Source organism: Schistocerca cancellata, chromosome 2, assembly GCF_023864275.1.
Source record: "Schistocerca cancellata isolate TAMUIC-IGC-003103 chromosome 2, iqSchCanc2.1, whole genome shotgun sequence".
In the NCBI taxonomy this organism is placed as follows: domain Eukaryota; kingdom Metazoa; phylum Arthropoda; class Insecta; order Orthoptera; family Acrididae; genus Schistocerca; species Schistocerca cancellata.
Window position 1 is genome coordinate 238,907,647 of NC_064627.1, and position 21,522 is coordinate 238,929,168.

Consider the following 21,522-nt stretch of genomic DNA (forward strand, 5'->3'; position numbering starts at 1 on the left):
GAGAACGTTATCTCTTCGAACACGAAAGACGGTCTACATTACAGGCTCACGTGTATTTTGCCATTCTCGCTAGAGTAAGTTCAGAATTTCAACAGCGCAACGAACCTAAGAAACTGCTCTGTAACAAGCATCATGAAGATGATGTTTATTCTATTGAATACGCTTACCAAATAGCCAAGTTAATCCTGTGTTGTTTGCTTGTATGTTTCAGGAAAGCGAACATTTACAGTCGCTGCAGCATGTATTCCGATCCGGGAGAGAATCCTCATATTATCGGGTCTTCCATAGAGGAAAACATAACAGGTATTCAGCATGATGAAGTGCATGTAGTTAAAGAGAGAGTTATATGATAAACGTAACGGCACATTTACGTGCTTTAGGAACACTGTCCTAATTCTATTGTGTGTCAACAACATAGAGCCTAACTTTCTATGTTATTCCGAAGATAAAAAGAGAAGAAGAGGAAAAGATTACTGAAAACTGTAATAATGATGGTAACAGAATATGTGTAGCGTACATTTTCATCCCCACCTCGTATTCCTTCTGAATAATACGACCCTGCATGAAGTCATCACTCACTGACCTCACTAACCTAGCAAACCATCTTCTGGCTGTTTTGATTTTTCCACATCTCAAAGGCTGTACCTCCAAAACTCCCGTCAGACAAGGGCTACCAAACTACTTAACGTTTTGGGCCCTCTGACTACTTCAATTGCTAAGCAGGGATGGCTATAGAACAAATATTGGGTTTAGAGGCATATACCGTGTCACTAGGGGAAACAGAGGTCGCCAAGAGGAAAATTAAAGAGGCATTTGAAGAAAAGAAAAGCAACTGTATGAGTACCAACAGATCAGTTGGAAAGCCAGTCCTAAACAAAGAAGACAAAGCGGAAAGGTGGAAGGAATATACAGAGGGTTTATAGAAGGGAGATGAACATGAAGGAAATATTATAGAAAGAAAAGAAGACGTAGATGAAGATAAGCTTAGTCGGGCATTTACATATTGTAAAACTGACCTTTGTGTGAATTTTATCTAACAATCTTGCGATTGTAACAGCATAAAATAAACAATTACATTGTTGTACTCGTCATATCTTCTGACGACGAATCTACTGTGCTTATAACACTTAAGTTTTGATCGAATTGCCAACGTAATTGGTTTTAGCGTAATGTTTACAAAAGTCGTTCCTCTTTCATTGTAGTCGTGGGTGTGTTTAAATTAATAATAGCCCAGTCAACAGAGACCAAAGAAGGTCGAATATCGGGAGTAGTTTGTGTAGTCGGAAATTTTTATGCTTTGGTAGGAGGCAATGCCATGAGCAACATAATAGAAATCCTGACCGCTGACGAATGTGTGAGGATGGATGTGCGTCTGTAGGTCACCTTTTGTACGTTTTTCTTGACTGACTCGAAAACGGTGGCCTCCAGCGAAAACGTATCCCACTACAAAATTCAATTACATTAAATTTTCTACAGAAAGGTCCTGTTCATTTTTTCTGTACGACTAATAGTTTGCTCGTAGGGAGCGAGAAATTATGGAAATCTCTCGCATGGTTTTTGAAGGCCACATACAACATTGTGGGTTGCATAAAGCGACATCAGTTGGGGCAGCTCAATCACCCAGTATGATTGGTGTCAGCTAAATAAACTAAAAGTAGCTGTACAAAAACGGTTCATATATTGATAAAAGTACTCTTATCGCTGACAAGAATTCCTACCAAAAAATTAGTAATATTCTTGATGAACTGTAAAATTTTCTAGAACATGTTAAACAGATTAGTTACAATGCCGTCTTATTTATGGAAAAGATTATCAATGTACACAAATTAAGTTTAAACTGTCTTTTCAAATCATATGAACTTACTGGAACGTATTTTAGCAGACGTCATGTGATACAGACCAAACGTATAGACTCACAGATTGAGGACTGCGATATTTGCCCTGGCAATCTGAAGACCACAGTGAAGTATAACGATGAGATTATCTCGAGCATGTCGAACGATACCAACAGAAGGTCTTTGTTTTATTATTGGGGTCTGGAAAAGTGACTACATTATACGCTACAGAGGTGCGATGGACTGAATAAGGAAAGGGGAAAAAGAAAGCTAAAGCCATCGCAGGAGAGTAGGCAGACAGAACGTTCCAAATAATGAATAAGCTATAATTAGAGTGGCGAGGAGCCTGGAGAAGCAGTGCTACTGGCAAATGACTCTCTTACATATTTCCCGATTTTGAGGAATATTTACCCGTTAAGAGGTTTTCTACTTTTTGTAAGTGGGCATGGTCCATATCCCAGGAGCTGCAGTCGAGATGACAGGCATCTTATCCGCATGGCTGTAACGGATCGTGCAGTCACGTCTCCATCCCTGAGTCAACAATGGGGACGTTTGCAAGACAACAAACATCTGCACGAACAGTTCGACGACGTTTGCAGTAGCATGGACTATCATTTCGGAGACCATGGCTGCGGTTACCCTTGACGCTGCATCACAGACAGGAGCGCCTGCGATGGTGTACACAACGACGAGCCTGGGTGCACGAATGGCAAAACGTCATTTTGTCGGATAAATCCAGGTTCTGTTTACAGCATCATGATGGTCGCATCCGCGTCTCGCGACATCGCGGTGAACGCACATTGGAAGCGTGTATTCGTCATCGCCATACTGGCGTATCACCCGGCGTGACGGTATGGGGTGCCATTGGTTACACGTCTCGGTCACCTCTTGTTCGCACTGACGGCACTTTGAACAGTGGACGTTACATTTCAGATGTGTTACGACCCGTGGCTCTACCCTTCATTCGATCCCTGCGAAACCCTACATTTCAGCAGGATAATGCACGACCGCATGTTGCAGTTCCTGTACTGGCCTTTCTGGATACACAAAATGTTCGACTGCTGCCCTGGCCAGCACATTCTCCAGATCTCTTACCAATCGAAAACGTCTGGTCAATGGTGGCCGAGCAACTGGCTCGTCACTATGCTTGATGAATTGTGGTTACTTGTTGAAGCCGCATGGGCAGCTGTACCTGTACACACCATCCAAGCTCTGTTTGACTCAATGCCCAGGCGTATCAAGGCCGTTATTACGGCCAGAGGTGGTTGTAATGGGTACTGATTTCTCAGAATCTATGCAACCAAATTGCGTGAAAATGTAATCACATGTCAGTTCTAGTATAATATATTTGTCCAATGAATATCCGTTTATCATCTGCATTTCTTCTTGGTGTAGCAATTTTAATGGCCAGTGGTGTAGTTGCATAGTCGGAAATTTTAATGCTGTCGTAGGAGGCAATGCCAGGAGAAACATAATAGAAATTCTGACAGCTGACGAATGTGTGAGGATGGAGGTGCGTCTGTAGGTCACCTTTTGTATGTTTTTCTTGAATGATTCGAAAACTGTGGCCTCCAGCGAAAACGTATCCATCTACAAAATTTAATTACATTAAATTTTTTACGCAAAGGTCCTGTTCATTTTTTCAGTACGACTAATAGTTTGCGCGTAGCGAGCGAGAAAATATGGAAATCTCTCGCATGGTTTTTGAAGGCCACATACAACATTGTGGGTTGCATAAAGCGACATCAGTTGGGGCTAGAGATGGGGGATCCGCTCTTGAACTGATTCATAGAGTTGAATCTTTCAAAGGAATGAACAATCAGTGATTCAGAAAAAAAGAACGGTAGCTCCAAACGTTTCCCACGGCAGAGAGAGAGAGAGAGAGAGAGAGAGAGAGAGAGAGACGGAGCATATCAGCAGCGCCTCTGCTGGTCACAGCACAGTGCACGCCACACAACACTGCCAGCGCCGGCCTCTGCCCTGCTTCTACCTTGGCTGCCTGCATTGTGCAGTGCCCCATTGGATTTTGTGTTTCACATGTGCCGTGCCGTCTCTGTGCGTCCTCTGCCGCGTGCAGTGTCTGGCGCAGCTTAACTTAGCATCGCACTCTGGCGGCGATCGTTTCAGTCGCACGTCCTGCCCTCTGGGCAGTTGATGCGAGCAACAGGACAGAGAGCCACCTAGCGGATAACATAGGAACTACTTGCAACAACTTGCTCGCAAGGGAACGGACGATTTGTCTCGGAGCGGGTGAGTTCACCACTCCCCCCACCCTCGGAACTCGCCCGCTCAACACTCACCCCACCATTCTCGACTCTAGCCAGAGCGTTGAGCAAAGCAACTCAGGTGTCACTCTGGTCTCTACGGTCTTAGCTCACGCAGTAATACAGCTCGCGGCTCGACCTGCTCGACTCAGTGCTTCTGCATCGGAGTTCGTCTCTACTGGATATTGTTCTTCGTAGTAATACCGCTATGTATATTACATTATTATGTTATGTATACATCATTTGTTTTTATTTTATTTTTATTTGTTTAAACTGATCAGATTAGGTTCCTGACGACTCCTCTTACTATAGGATTTTTATTATGGACACCCGAATTTACGCTTTAATTACGAGCGAACCGATAAACGTATCGCAAAATGTGATACACCAATATTTTCCTTGTTTTATTCTGCGTAAGGCTATATGCAGCACTTTCGTTTTACAGTCAAATTTATATTTCTTTTTTCTTATTCTGGTACGGATTTTGCGATTTTAGGCGTCTTCGGAAGGAAACATTCAATTAAAAAATATATGGCTTGCGATGTATTTGTATGAGGTTAATGAAATTTTAATACATTATAGCCAAATATATTGTTAATGTAAATCTCAAGTTACAACATTTTCCGATCACCCAAAAAACCACGATAGTGCAAAATAAATCAATAATCAAAAACTTTGTCATATCGTGGAAATTTCAATAAACAATACAAAATTCTTACTCATTATCTGTGTTACTTCAAAATAGGATCAAATAAGATCAAAATACAGGTATAGTACTGAATAAACCAAGTTTAAAGGGCAATGTGCCTTCCATTTATTTTCTATTGTAAATGAGTGGTGAGTCACGAAAAAGAGCTAATTCATTTCAGGGAGTGAACAGTTCTGATCCGATCTCTGAAAAGAACAGTTTTGCCCATCTCTAGTTGGGGCAGCTCAATCACACAGTATGATTGGTGTCAGCTAATTAAACTAAAAGTGGCTATACAAAAAACGGTTCATGTATTGAGAAAAGGACTCTTATCGCTGACAAGAACTTCTACCAAATCATTAGTAATCATTCTTGATGAACTGTAAAATTTTCGAGACCATGTTAAACAGATTAGTTGCAATGCCGTCTTTGTTATGGAAAAGATTATCAATGTACGCAGAATAAATTTAAACTGTCTTTTCAAATCATATGAACTTACTGGAACGTATTTTAGCAGACGTCATGTGATATGGAGCAAACGTATGGGCTCACAGATTGAGAACCGCGCTATTTGGCCTGGCAATCTGAAGAGCACAGTGAAGTATAGCGATAAGATTAGCTCGAACATCTTGAACGATACCAACAGAAGCTCTTTGTTTCATTATTGGGGTCTGGAAAAATGACATCATATGCTACAGGGGTGCGATGAACTGAATAAGGAAAGAGGTAAAAAGAAAGTTAATGCCATCGCAGGAGAGTAGGCAGACAACATGTTCGAAATAATGAATAAGCTATCATTATAGTGGCGAGGAGCCTGGGGATGCAGTGCTACTGGGAAATGAGTCTATTAAATATTTCCCGATTTTGAGGAATGGTTGTTAATGGACGAAATTTACCCGTTAAGAGGTTTTTTACTTTTTGTAAGTGGGCATGGTCCACATCTCACCTCCATTAAATGGAAGGGAATGTAACATTTGCGTTCGTGGGCTGACAGGAACTCTTAAGCATGTCGTTATCGGGTGTGAACTACAGGAAGATATCACAGATGGAGAGGGAGGACTATTGGAAAATAATAGTATTTTGCTATAGTTAGGGGCAGTGGGATATATGGTACTAAACAGATTATCTGAAAAGGTGTCGTAACGTGAACTGGAATTATATTTGACAAGACAAGATTCAGCTTCAAGACAATAACAGGTACCAGTCAGCCCAAGTGAAATAGCGTCACATATAACCCTAGGATAGCAAGAAGAGCATCTGTGATACTTCGGAAGAGGAGCTGCAAAAATCAAAGTATGGGACTACGCTTTGTAACACGAACATACTGCGAGCTGATACCGGGCTGAGATTATAGTTTTCATTTCGCATGAGAATAATTTCAGACTGTTTAGAGTGGCTATATAGTAATTCCAAGACGGATGTCCAGTAGTACAAAGATGGTGCGCCTCCTGTTTTCCGGCGTGCAAATATAAGAACTGCGAGTATTTTAATCAGTTTTGCTGTTAATACAGACGTCTCCTGGAGCAGCTTGTGTAGCCCAGCATGTAACGTTTTAATGCCCTTATATGGTGGTCAGGAACAGTCGGAAAAGCTTGTAAGGGCGTTTCAGTGGATTTTGTACTGAGAAATGTTTGCTAAGGAAAAAATTCGATTCGTTGAACCGTTTCCGAGTTATTTAGCACAGAAGTTAGTCAATCAGATCGTCGAGCGCGCAGCCTACCATAGACACTGTCGCCTAATTTGTTCTGCGTCTGGTTTCCTGAAACAGAGCAAGCACAGCTTCCGCTCACCTGGCTTAAATTTATAACATTCAAAAGAGACACATTTTAACTGGTGATGAACATTTAACAAGTGGTAACTCAAGGACCCACAGATGTTTGTAAATTATGGCATTTTAGTGCGTAAAGTGCTTGAATCTGAGCGCGTGACGACTTGATTGGTTAACGTTAGTGCCAAATAACTTGAAAACGTTGGAGCGTATCGAATTTTTTTGCTAACTATTACTTCTCAGCGCAGCCTACCCTGCAAAATCTTTACAAATTTTTCAGACTGTTACCGACCTTATTGTACACTCCTGGAAATGGAAAAAAGAACACATTGACACCGGTGTGTCAGACCCACCATACTTGCTCCAGACACTGCGAGAGGGCTGTACAAGCAATGATCACACGCACGGCACAGCGGACACACCAGGAACCGCGGTGTTGGCCGTCGAATGGCGCTAGCTGCGCAGCATTTGTGCACCGCCGCCGTCAGTGTCAGCCAGTTTGCCGTGGCATACGGAGCTCCATCGCAGTCTTTAACACTGGTAGCATGCCGCGACAGCGTGGACGTGAACCGTATGTGCAGTTGACGGACTTTGAGCGAGGGCGTATAGTGGGCATGCGGGAGGCCGGGTGGACGTACCGCCGAATTGCTCAACACGTGGGGCGTGAGGTCTCCACAGTACATCAATGTTGTCGCCAGTGGTCGGCGGAAGGTGCACGTGCCCGTCGACCTGGGACCGGACCGCAGCGACGCACGGATGCACGCCAAGACCGTAGGATCCTACACAGTGCCGTAGGGGACCGCACCGCCACTTCCCAGCAAATTAGGGACACTGTTGCTCCTGGGGTATCGGCGAGGACCATTCGCAACCGTCTCCATGAAGCTGGGCTACGGTCCCGCACACCGTTAGGCCGTCTTCCGCTCACGCCCCAACATCGTGCAGCCCGCCTCCAGTGGTGTCGCGACAGGCGTGAATGGAGGGACGAATGGAGACGTGTCGTCTTCAGCGATGAGAGTCGCTTCTGCCTTGGTGCCAATGATGGTCGTATGCGTGTTTGGCGCCGTGCAGGTGAGCGCCACAATCAGGACTGCATACGACCGAGGCACACAGGGCCAACACCCGGCATCATGGTGTGGGGAGCGGTACATCCAAACCCTCATCGAACCCATCGTTCTACCATTCCTAGACCGGCAAGGGAACTTGCTGTTCCAACAGGACAATGCACGTCCGCATGTATCCCGTGCCAGCAAACGTGCTCTAGAAGGTGTAAGTCAACTACCCTGGCCAGCAAGATCTCCGGGTCTGTCCCCCATTGAGCATGTTTGGGACTGGATGAAGCGTCGTCTCACGCGGTCTGCACGTCCAGCACGAACGCTGGTCCAACTGAGGCGCCAGGTGGAAATGGCATGGCAAGCCGTTCCACAGGACTACATCCAGCATCTCTACGATCGTCTCCATGGGAGAATAGCAGCCTGCATTGCTGCGAAAGGTGGATATACACTGTACTAGTGCCGACATTGTGCATGCTCTGTTGCCTTGTTCTATGTGCCTGTGGTTCTGTCAGTGTGATCATGTGATGTATCTGACCCCAGGAATGTGTCAATAAAGTTTCCCCTTCCTGGGACAATGAATTCACGGTGTTCTTATTTCAATTTCCAGGAGTGTATATGCTTGACCTGTTAGTAATTTGTATTTTGAACCATATGTTATGTCTGTTATTAAGTTGCTAGCGGTTTTTACTGCACCGTGTAGCATTCGATGTTGTAATGGGTATTTCAAATTCCAAGAGATTGCCAGATGTTCAGCCTGGTAGCGGTAGAAATTCTGCCCCGATATAGATTAATCAGCACACCGTTTAATGTCGATATATTCAAGAGCCAGTTGCAGTAGTGGAAATCAAATATACATTTACATCTAAGCCTACATGATCGCTCGGCTATTCACAATTGAGTTCCTAGCAGAGTGTTCGATGAATCACCTTTAAGCTACTTCCCTACCGTTCCACTCTCGAACAGCGCGCGGGAAAAACAAACACTTAAGTATTTCCGTGCGAGCAATGATTTCTCCCATTTTATTACGATCATCATTTCTCCCTATGTAGGTGGATGGCAAAAAAAAGTTTCACTCTCTGAGGAAAAAGTTGGTGACTAAAATTTCATGAGAAGGTCCTATCGCAGCGAAAAACACTTCTGTTTTAATGACTGTTACCCCTAGTTGGTGTATCACATCCGTGCCACTCTCTCCATTATTTTTCGATAGTATAAAACGAGGTGCCCTTGTTTGAACTTTTTCGATGTCCTCCGCCAATCCTATCTGAAGTGGATCCCACACAGCACAGCAGCATTCTAGAAGAGGGCCAACAAGCGTAGTGTATCAGTCTCTTTAGTAGGCCTGTTACAATTTCTTTCCACCAATAAATCGCAGTCTTTGGTTTGCTTTTGCCACAACATTATGTATGTGCTCTTTCAAATTTAAGTTATTCGTAACTATAATTCCTAAGTATTTAGCTGAGTTTGCAACCTTTAGATTTGTGTGGTTTAGTGGCTTCTTTTTAGTCCTCGTATGGATGACTTCACACTTTTCAAGATTTAGCGTCAATTGACACTTTTTGCGCCATGTAGATACAAGGGGGAGTCAAACGAGAATCTTAAATTTGTAATAACAAATCGAAATTTCGCGCCGTTATCCTGTAAGTTGGTAAGCGTGCTACAGACAGCGTGCAGAATGGCCTGTAGGTAGCAGCATAGTGCAGATGCACACATACTGTGGCAGTATCATTATAAAGATGGCCGCCCCATTTGCGACTTGCACCAGGAAAGAACAGCGTTCTGTTATTCGGTTTTTGCGTAGTGAAGGTGTGAAACCTATTGAAATTCATCTACGAATGAAGGTTCAGTACGGTGATGCATGTTTGTCACAGCAGCAAGTCTACGAATGGAGTAGGAAGTTCGTAAATGGTGTAACTTCAGTGGAAGATGCTCCTCGTCCAGGTCAGGCACAACGAGTTGTCACTCTACAGAAGTTGTAGAATTTTGGAACACGTATTATGTTCGAGTATAATGACTTTTCTGGAGACTAGAAATCTACTCTGTAGGAATCAGCATGGGTTTCGAAAAAGACGGTCATGTGAAACCCAGCTTCCGCTATTCGTCCACGAGACTCAGAGGGCCATAGACACGGGTTCACAGGTAGATGCCGTGTTTCTTGACTTCCGCAAGGCGTTCGATACAGTTCCCCACAGTCGTTTAATGAACAAAGTAAGAGCATATGGACTATCAGACCAATTGTGTGATTGGATTGAGGAGTTTCTAGATAACAGGACGCAGCATGTCATTCTCAATGGAGAGAAGGTGTGCCGCAGGGGAGTGTCATAGGACCGTTGCTATTCACAATATACACTCCTGGAAATTGAAATAAGAACACCGTGAATTCATTGTCCCAGGAAGGGGAAACTTTATTGACACATTCCTGGGGTCAGATACATCACATGATCACACTGACAGAACCACAGGCACATAGACACAGGCAACAGAGGATGCACAATGTTGGCACTAGTACAGTGTATATCCACCTTTCGCAGCAATGCAGGCTGCTATTCTCCCATGGAGACGATCGTAGAGATGCTGGATGTAGTCCTGTGGAACGGCTTGCCATGCCATTTCCACCTGGCGCCTCAGTTGGACCAGCGTTCGTGCTGGACGTGCAGACCGCGTGAGACGACGCTTCATCCAGTCCCAAACATGCTCAATGGGGGACAGATCCGGAGATCTTGCTGGCCAGGGTAGTTGACTTACACCTTCTAGAGCACGTTGGGTGGCACGGGATACATGCGGATGTGCATTGTCCTGTTGGAACAGCAAGTTCCCTTGCCGGTCTAGGAATGGTAGAACGATGGGTTCGATGACGGTTTGGATGTACCGTGCACTATTCAGTGTCCCCTCGACGATCACCAGTGGTGTACGGCCAGTGTAGGAGATCGCTCCCCACACCATGATGCCGGGTGTTGGCCCTGTGTGCCTCGGTCGTATGCAGTCCTGATTGTGGCGCTCACCTGCACGGCGCCAAACACGCATACGACCATCACTGGCACCAAGGCAGAAGCGACTCTCATCGCTGAAGACGACACGTCTACATTCGTCCCTCCATTCACGCCTGTCGCGACACCACTGGAGGCGGGCTGCACGATGTTGGGGCGTGAGCGGAAGACGGCCTAACGGTGTGCGGGACCGTAGCCCAGCTTCATGGAGACGGTTGCGAATGGTCCTCGCCGATACCCCAGGTGCAACAGTGTCCCTAATTTGCTGGGAAGTGGCGGTGCGGTCCCCTACGGCACTGCGTAGGATCCTACGGTCTTGGCGTGCATCCGTGCGTCGCTGCGGTCCGGTCCCAGGTCGACGGGCACGTGCACCTTCCGCCGACCACTGGCGACAACATCGATGTACTGTGGAGACCTCACGCCCCACGTGTTGAGCAATTCGGCGGTACGTCCACCCGGCCTCCCGCACGCCCACTATACGCCCTCGCTCAAAGTCCGTCAACTGCACATATGGTTCACGTCGACGCTGTCGCGGCATGCTACCAGTGTTAAAGACTGCGATGGAGCTCCGTATGCCACGGCAAACTGGCTGACACTGACGGCGGCGGTGCACAAATGCTGCGCAGCTAGCGCCATTCGACGGCCAACACCGCGGTTCCTGGTGTGTCCGCTGTGCCGTGCGTGTGATCATTGCTTGTACAGCCCTCTCGCAGTGTCCGGAGCAAGTATGGTGGGTCTGACACACCGGTGTCAATGTGTTCTTTTTTCCATTTCCAGGAGTGTACATAAATGACCTGGTGGATGACATCGGAAGTTCACTGAGGCTTTTTGCAGATGATGCTGTGGTGTATCGAGAGGTTGTAACAATAGAAAATTGTACTGAAATGCAGGAGGAACTGCAGCGAATTGACGCATGGTGCAGAGAATGGCAATTGAATCTCAATGTAGACAAATGTAATGTGCTGCGAATACACAGAAAGATAGATCCTTTATCATTTAGCTACAAAATAGCAGGTCAGCAACTGGAAGCAGTTAATACCATAAATTATCTGGGAGTACGCATTAGGAGTGATTTAAAATGGAATGATCATATAAAGTTGATCGTCGGTAAAGCAGATGCCAGACTGAGATTCATTGGAAGAATCCTAAGGAAATGCAATCCGAAAACAAAGGAAGTAGGTTACAGTACGCTTGTTCGCCCACTGCTTGAATACTGCTCAGCAGTGTGGGGTCCGTACCAGATAGGATTGATAGAAGATATAGAGAAGATCCAACGGAGAGCAGTGCGCTTCGTTACAGCATCATTCAGTAATCGCGAAAGCGTTAAGGAGATGATAGATAAACTCCAGCGGAAGACTCTACAGGAGAGACGCTTAGTAGCTCGGTACGGGCTTTTGTCAAAGTTTCGAGAACATACCTTCACCGAAGAGTCAAGCAGTATATTACGTATATCTCGCGAAGAGACCATGAGGATAAAATCAGAGAGATTAGAGCCCACACAGAGGCATACCGACAATCCTTCTTTCCACGAACAATACGAGACTGGAATAGAAGGGAGAACCGATAGAGGTACTCAAGGTACCCTCCGCCGTCAGGTGGCTTGCGGAGTTAAAAAAAAAAAAAAAAAAAACATTATGTCAGTTGAAGCCATAGTGAAGGAAAACCGCCGAGTGACACTGAATGACATTGCAACATGTTGAAAGATTAGCCATGGGTCAGCACACCACATTGTGCATGATGAACTCCTGTTCCACAAAGTGTCTGCAAGACGGATGCCATGGCAGCTGACTCCTGAAATGAGAGAACGACGTGTTTATGCTTGTGGAGAACCTCTTCGGCGCTTTGAACGTGATGGTGATAGCTTCCTTGCAAGAATCGTTACTGGGGACGAAACCTGGGTTCACTTCCACCAACCTGAAACGAAGAGAGCGCGCAAGGAATGGCGCCATTCCTCATCACCAAATTCAAAGAAGTTTCGAACAGAACCATCAGCAGGGAAGGTTATGCTGAAACGTCCGCTTAGAACAATTTATACAAGACTGTGCTTAAACTGACACACAATGTTTTTAGCGCAACGCAATCTGACTATCAAAGGTCCCTGCAAAAGAATGACCCTGAGTAACATTAAACTATACCTTTCAGAAATCACTTACCTCACAAAAATCTTCATTACTCGAACTACTGCAATACAGCGAGCGCCACTACTGCCAGCTAAATAAAAGATTCAAACTACGGAAGGCACTAACTACTGATAGGGATACTTAGCAAATGAAAGATATTAATAGAGAACAAACAATGTATTTACCTTAATAGTCATAATATATATAGCAGTTCATGACAAATTACAAAACTCCGCCATCTCTCTCCCCACATCCACCACTGCTGGCGGCTCACCTCCAACTGCCCAACGCTACGCACTGTTCACATCCAGCTGTCGCTGCCCAACACTACAATGGCAGACAACAATGCAAACTAGCCACAGGCTGCACACAGCACAGCCAGTGATTTTCATACAGAGCGCTACGTAACGTTGCCAATAAGAAAATATAAACAGCCTACTTACATAGCCCCCATGCTCCCCACAAAAAATTTTACAAAATATTTTTGGGCAGTGGCCAATAATGATTTGATAAAATTTTTCATAATTACAATAACAAGGAAATCAAATGCACACACTTATTTATATAATGTTGGTCAAAAGCTAAAATTTTCTCACAGTCCATAAAGACAGTCCTGATCATTCATCACAGTAAAACTGCCGTTTCTTTTATCAAAGTCTGAGCAGTAAAAGACAATGCACACGGAAGTAGTGGATGTCCATGCAGTCTTGAAGAAGTAGTGTTGTCCTTCCAACAGAAAGACAGTGCTGACTCTTGACATGCTGACAGGTAATGGGCCACAACAGAGCAAACCCACAGCAGAGTCATTCGACGTTTTGAAGAATATTGGTAGGTAGGTCATCACAGAGCAGACCCACTGTAGTCCTGGTAGAGAGTATGGTATTGGTGGGCCACCAGAGGTGTAGACCCACTGCAGTCCTTGTAGAGATGGCTAGCAGCCATCCGTTGCGACTGTGCAGGTGTACAATCACCATTGAAGAGTCTTGTGGATAATAGAGCAAGTCCATAACCACCACTTGTGCACTCACAAAGTTATTTGGAATTGTCCTTAGAACCAGCAGTGCTGTTATCCAGTCCCTTGCTGAACTATTAACACACGTGCAAACACTAACAGTCCCTGAAACTTCCTGGCAGATTAAAACTGTGTGCCCGACCGAGACTCGAACTCGGGACCTTTGCCTTTCGCGGGCAAGTGCTCTACCAACTGAGCTACCGAAGCACGACTCACGTCCGGTACTCACAGCTTTACTTCTGCCAGTATCTCGTCTCCTACCTTCCAAACTTTACAGAAGCTCTCCTGCGAACCTTGCAGAACTAGCACTCCTATAAAGTTTGGAAGGTAGGAGACGAGATACTGGCAGAAGTAAAGCTGTGAGTACCGGACGTGAGTCGTGCTTCGGTAGCTCAGTTGGTAGAGCACTTGCCCGCGAAAGCAAAGGTCCCGAGTTCGAGTCTCGGTCGGGCACACAGTTTTAATCTGCCAGGAAGTTTCATATCAGCGTACACTCCGCTGCAGAGTGAAAATTTCATTCTACTAACAGTCCCTACTTCTCACATATTGTCCATATACTATGACCAACAGAAACGTGTGCAGTGAAATGTAACGTACAAGTTACTTAATTAGATGAACTGGTGTCAATTACAATATTATAACATAAGAATACAATTACAAAGATACAAAATACACCATTAAAAACATAATAATACAGATAACATTTGTGGTAATATGGGCTTTACAAAAGAATTGAACTAACATATACATCAGTGTTACAGGAATTATGACATGAGTACATACATAAAAGATCAGAATAACTTGCGAAACATCAACTTCACACATGAGCATTAAAACAAAACAGAATAAATAATGTCTAAACATCTTTACAAAGAAAATAACATATTATTAATGCCAATTATATTCGAGGATAACAGTATTCCTCATCATAGTGAATGTAGCTTAGTATTAGAAAAATTCTACAACATAAGTCTTATCAGATAAACATATAAAGACAGGAAGAACATAATTACACACAGGTACCCAAACACATAGTGGGATAACACAAAAGGAAAGGACAGGGTTTGTTTCATTGCAGTATTTTGCAAACAAAACTTTCTTTGCTTCTTGGAGATCTCCCTCCATTCATCATTATTCCCAAAAGTCCTATCTAAGCCTGCCTTCTGTATTCTGTTCACATCCTCTGTCAAAAATAGTTTTACTCCACTGTACAGTATCCTTTTTTTCTTTTTCCTTTTTTTTTTTTGCCCAAACCATTTTCATATAGCTTCTCAATACATTTCTTCCAAGTCATCATAGTTAGTTTCTTATATAGTCTACCCCTCTTAAGCTAACTTAAATCTACTGAGCTCAGATATATATACCAAGGGACGAGGCAATGCAGCATCACATAAAACAATTAATATAAACAGCAATGAAAAAAAAACGCAGATTTGTGAAGCAAGCCACATTAAGAAATTAGCAAAGCAATTGCAATATTACAACTAGTATAAGGCAATGTGCAGCAAACAATAAAAATAAAATAATTAGTAAAACTGGCTTAACAGAATAATACAAAAATTCAAATTCAATAACACTATGCCTGGCAAACAGCAGCAACTTATACCTAAACATGACATAGCTCAAGCAGAAAAAATATTACAGTAAAAACAACAATGCAGATAAGGGAAATGTATATTCACATCTTAATGTCTATGTAATTAAAGTGGTGCACCACAAGAAGTTATTCTACAAAAAAAAAATTACCAAGTAGTTGAAAAGAAAATTATATATGTAGTTATTCTTATCAGTCCCTTCTTATTGTTCTTTCCAGTCCAAGAGCTCCTTTTTCGAAGAATGTGGATCAGAAAATAATTATTTAATAAATCTGTTGACAGAAAGTGTTCACATTAGCAGATGCATCTAAGTTTATTTTATAAAACTAATGCTGCAACACAGCTGGAAACCAAATATTAAATGAAATAAGCAATTACGCAAACCAAAGCATAAAAATATCATTCAGTAGTCATGTGACATTTCGTAAGTCAGTAGCTCTCAACTCTCGTAGAAAGACACTTGTCATAATCAGGTGTGCAGATGTACGAATATTTCCCATCAATTCATAAGCATTTCAGTAATTAGCACAAAGTACGAGTAATCATATGTTTTCAAGTAACGAGCGTGTCACATTAGCAATGCCCTTTGCAAAGGAATGTCAACAGGGAGGTTAATGGCCTCTTTCTTTCTCCACCTAATGACTTTCTTTTGTCAGACGATTACCTCTCAGCTGGGTGCCCACGACGCATTACGTGCAGGTGGTCACTTAACTTTCTTACGGAAATATTTACGACAGCAGTTTCCGCTACAGTGACAGTCTCATATAAAAATTTCACAGGTCGAGAATTTACGTTGCAAATGTGTAGAAACAAAATCCTATGAATATAACAGTGTCCAAAAAATTTTCGCCGGCATTGTGATACATTCACGCATTTACACACATTTCATAACTCTTAAAGTACGATTCTTGGCTTCCAACATCCTTTTTCACAAGTCAAGAGTCCCTAACTTCTATTCATTATTCATATACATATAAACACGTAATCACATTCCTCATATATGGTAGCATCATCTTATTGACATAAACATACCTCAACAGCATAATACACATCGTTGTCGTAAAAATAACATCATAACACCTCAGTCAAATCTCAAAAAAGTCGTAGCTTTCTGCAATAATTTCAAACCATAAAAAATATTCTCTGCTCATTTCAATAGTGTCATCTGCCTCAAACGTACTTTAAAAATCATGATCTCATACCAAATACATCATTCAAAGCTCTCATAGTATCACAATGGTTCCGAAAAAATATGAACAGTTCACAAAGTGCAGACAAAATACAATTTCGTAAGTGTGAAGTTACCCAGCGGTGTAATTACGTAAACGTGTGTCACTGATGTAGTAAAAAACATGTTTATCTCTCAGTTAAATGATCAGATAGCTGTGTAATTTATGTTTTAGAGAAATATGGTACCGATGTGTAAAGTTGTATAAGCAAATACCATATTAGCTAGGGTTTCTTGTGCTTGCCAAACACATGGTACACAAAGTAAGCATGTACCCCCCTGAGGATTAATGTAATTATACCCTCAGGTGTTACAGATTACAGCAATGGAATGAAATGTATCACGGAAAACTTTCTTTGTAATTCAAAAATCTTTAAAAATAAATGTTTTAAGTACAAAATTAATCACTCAAATACGTGTCCTGTAGCGCTAAATGTGCGTCTTGCTGTAAGAAAATCTCTGTGGAAGTGTCGTATTTATCGTCCTCCAAAAGCTAAGTTCTGCAGAAGTCAATGTACTTACCTCATGATAAACAAAAGTGAAATGCTTTGCGTATAGATATCTTACTTATTACGCTTATTGCCGTTATGAAGAAAGTACTGTGCTGTAACGTATTGTTGTGCTACGGAAAAGGCTGTCTCATTGTAGCTGTACCACAAAAGTTACTACTAAAACATGTTTTACTTTCCAGAATAATACAGAAAAACTGTGCAGATATAAAACAGATACACCGCAAGAGCAATATTGTAAATTGTCATTCATTAGTAGCGTCGTGATAAAATCGTGTAGCTGTCACATAAACTAACCACTGTGTCATCTGGTATCTCACAGAAAGTACTTTAAATCCAGAATGTATTTTCAAGTGAACCAAAATGTTGCATTAAAATCTCATTAGCTGTACCAGATATGTTCTAAGTATGTGAGCCTTATAGTCGTTACGTAATCGTGCAACTAACAAGCAAGAATGTACACACACAATAACACTGTGTCGTCTGTTCGCAATAACAATGCATTCGTAATTTCTGTTTAAATAAGTTCTCTTGGTTCTTGACTGGATATTTAACTTCAAACATTGTTGAATGGTAACTGTTTCAAAAGCATACTAGTAACGTGAAGTGAAACGTTTTATGGCAAAGTTAAAAAGCAGATTATCTTTCAATAAACGGTTTTACATGTGAGATGTGGTGTAACCCTTTGCTCTTCTCAGTACGCAGAGTTTCAACTTGAATGGAATTATCATACAGTATTCGTCCATAAAGAATAATGGAATTTTGCTCAAGGTTAGCATCATGTTATTTTTCCCTGAGCCAGCGGGCGCACGTGGCTGCCTGCGGTGCGAGTCATTGTCTGTACCTTTGTTGGCGTGTGTCGTTATTGGGGTTAGGAGACCTAGCTTCTACAAATTCACTATGACGAGAATCCCGCCAGTTCTGATGCAGTTCAGGTCTGTCGTTACGATCATATCGTCTGTCGTCATGTCGGTAGATTCCATAGTTTCTTTCTTGTTGGTCAAGTGGTGGAGAATTTCTCCTTGAATCGTAACTGCGCACTGGACCGTTGCGTCTGAAGTTATTCTGTCTCCCGTGATAATAATTGTTTTGGTTCTCATATTGTCTGTTTCTCTGATTGTCTCTGTGATAGTCATTACCGCGGAGAAGTGATCTTTCCCTGTAATTATTACTACTCTGCCAACGGTTGTCATACGGGTGGTGTCTGTTTTGGTCACGATTTGTGTTGTGAGAATAGCCTTGTCGTGTCCAGTTATTATTTCTGTCGTCACGGAATTGTGACGGATGTGCCCTGTAGTGATTGTTTTCCCGTTTTCGCATCCCGTGACTGTCTGTGTCAATTTCTAATTCTTGTAAGAGTCCCTGAAAAGCTTCAATGTCGTCTTTGCAACGTCCTGCTAAAATAATATGTCGTAAATGTTCAGGCAGTTTGATTAAGCAAATGCGGATGAGTTCTGAGGGACTGTATGGGTTTGACAGGTACTGATTCTTGTGCAACATGTCTTCAATATATTTCACAAGACTGGAAAATTCAGATTGTTCGAAATGTTTCATCATTATGATGCCATGTTTTACTCGGTCTAGTGTGGCTTGAGACCAATATGCTGAGAGGAAGGCATGGTAAAATTCTCCTTCACTGTGGCAATCGTGAATGACCGTCGCATTCTTACAGCTGGTTCATTCTCTAAGTAGCCACACACAAATTCTAACCTGTGCTCCAATGACCAGTTGGGAGGGAAACAATGAGAGAATTGATGGAGCCACGCTTGTGGATGAATGTCATTGGCAGAATTCTTAAACGTTTTGAATTTACGTGTAGTAATGAACAGCTTATAGTCAAAATCATCGTGTCGGCGAGTAGCATATCGGTCATTGTTACGTCGTGTCGGCGGTTCCATCTCAAAATTCGGTGTACCTTGCCAATTCCTTTCATAATTACCGAAATGCCCTGTGTTATTATTTTGTGGCTTTTCCGTATTTCTATGTCCCTCTTCCCGTGTTGGAGCGCGAGTGTCCTCTGAAATATGTAATTCTTGTATTACCTGCGTCAACTGATCTTGTACTTCCCGGATTTCTCTTTTGTACTGTGTATTGATTTGATTTTGATTTTGTTTGAATTTTCTTATTTGTTCATACTCTTCTGTGTCAGTGAAGGCTACGGGTCTTGTGTCATTGAGATCATCATCTACCTTTGTAGATAAGTTAGTGACCTGATCCGAAAGTTCGGCTACTATCTCCGATAGTGTACTTATTTCCTCCAAGTGTCTTTCTGAACCAATTTTCAGGGTATCTACTGTGTCCTTTAAATTTTCCTGAGTTTTAAAAGTTGCGTAACCAAATCGGTAGATGCAACTGAGTCAATTTTAGCTTGCAAAGTCTCATGATTTTCATGAACAATAGTTTGCAGTTCTTTTATGGCTGCTTCGTGATTCTGTAATGCATTTTCATGACATGAAAAAATAGGTTGGAAATGCTCACAAATTTGTGTTTTTACGTCATTACAGACTTTTTGACATTTCGATTCGATGTTATGTAACTCAGTAGTTAAATCTTCACGTGTTTGTTCAAGTGTGGTGTCTAACTTTTGAAGCTTTTGCTGTGTTTGTCTCTGATTTTGTACCATTGTGTCTAACTTTTGAAGATTTTGTCCCATTTGTTGCATTAATTGTAATAACAATGCATTAGTGTCTGGAATCTGTTCCTCTACGCTTTTCGGCAGTGCATTTGCACCAGCAACATTCACATTTTGACAAGCAGAAAATGTGTCTTGACTTATTTGAGAAAACGGTGAGGACGCAAAACCTGAATCTACAGAATTTGCAAAATTGTGTCCTGTCATTTCGGATTCCTGAGGCGAGCTGTTGCCAACCGATCGATCGATAATGCTTCCCTGTTGACTAATTGTTACACTGTCTACACCATTGTTTGCAGCCCGCTCCATTTCCCTATGTACAATTACCAAATTACTACTTTCAACATTAGTTAATTCAATACTCGGTGGCGCTAACACACTGCTTTCGTCTTCACTGTCATTTCTCAATTTACTTTGGAGCCTAGTATTACGTTTTTCACACACCATTATTGTCACAATATTTCACACGACAACACAAAAAAAAACACAATTTGAAGAGCAAAAATAAGAGAACACATTAACATAGAACTGAAAATAATATCTAGTTAATTGCAAGCGCAGCTGCGAAATACTTGGTGCAAATCTACATGCATGCCACAACTGTTTTACTGTGCAACAATGAAAAACCACAACTACCAAAGAAATTCTCTCTATAATTATGCACTAGCAATAAACAAAAGCTACACTAAATACACAAACTACAAGAAAAAATCAGAAGATTCCAGTGAGGTATCCTGGCTGGGTCGTCATATGAAACGTCCCCTTAGAACAATTTATACAAGACTGTGCTTAAACTGACACAAAATATTTTTAGCGCAACGCAATCTGACTATCAAAGATCCCTGCAAAAGAATGATCCTGAGTAACATTAAACTATACCTTTCAGAAATCACTTACCTCACAAAAATCTTCATTACTCGAACTACTGCAATACAGCGAGCGCCACTACTGCCAGCTAAATAAAAGATTCAAACTACGGAAGGCACTAACTACTGATAGGGATACTTAGCAAATGAAAGATATTAATAGAGAACAAACAATGTATTTACCTTAATAGTCATAATATATATAGCAGTTCATGACAAATTACAAAACTCCGCCATCTCTCTCTCCACATCCACCACTGCTGGCGGCTCACCTCCAACTGCCCAACGCTACGCGCTGTTCACATCCAGCTGCCGCTGCCCAACACTACAATGGCAGACAACAATGCAAACTAGCCACAGGCTGCACACAGCACAGCCAGTGATTTTCATACAGAGTGCTACGTAACGTTGCCAATAAGAAAATATAAACAGCCTACTTACAATGCTGACTCTCTTTTGGGATGCAAAAGGCGTCATTTTGGAGCATTACATGCCTAGAGGGACCACTGTCACCAGTGCATCATACACAGATCTACTAAAAACTCATCTACGGCCTGCAATCAAATCAAAGCGACGTGGATTGCTGTCAGCAGGTGTCCTTTTGCAACATGACAATGCAAGGCCCCACACCGCCCGTACAACAGTTGCAACAATCACAGACTTACATTTTGAGTGTCTTCCTCAGCCACTATACTCACCAGACCTTGCCCCAAGTGATTTCCATATGTTTGGACTACTCAAAGACGCAATGCGAGGAAAGAAGTTCCGTTCTGGTGAAGAGGTACGCCACGCGGTGCATGAGTGGTTGTGTGGACTACCAAAAGAATTTTTTTCTAAAGGAACTTATGCACTTTGTAAGCGCTGGAGGTCTTGCATTGAGCGTGGGGGAGATTATATTGAAAAGTGATACAGCTTTGTGCCACTTCTGCACAATAAATAATATTTCAAAATATATTTCAGGTTTTCATT

At 42.5% G+C, this 21,522-nt stretch overlaps 1 protein-coding gene across 1 annotated transcript in view; it reads left to right on the top strand.

Moving 5' to 3' along the window:
* Window positions 1-21,522, top strand: part of LOC126144848 (solute carrier family 22 member 7-like) — a 213,456-nt gene that overhangs the window by 108,620 nt on the left and 83,314 nt on the right. Inside the window, exon 4 of the mRNA XM_049915516.1 lies at window positions 212-303. Coding sequence (XP_049771473.1) covers window positions 212-303 — 92 coding nt within the window. The remainder of the gene's footprint in view (window positions 1-211; window positions 304-21,522) is intronic.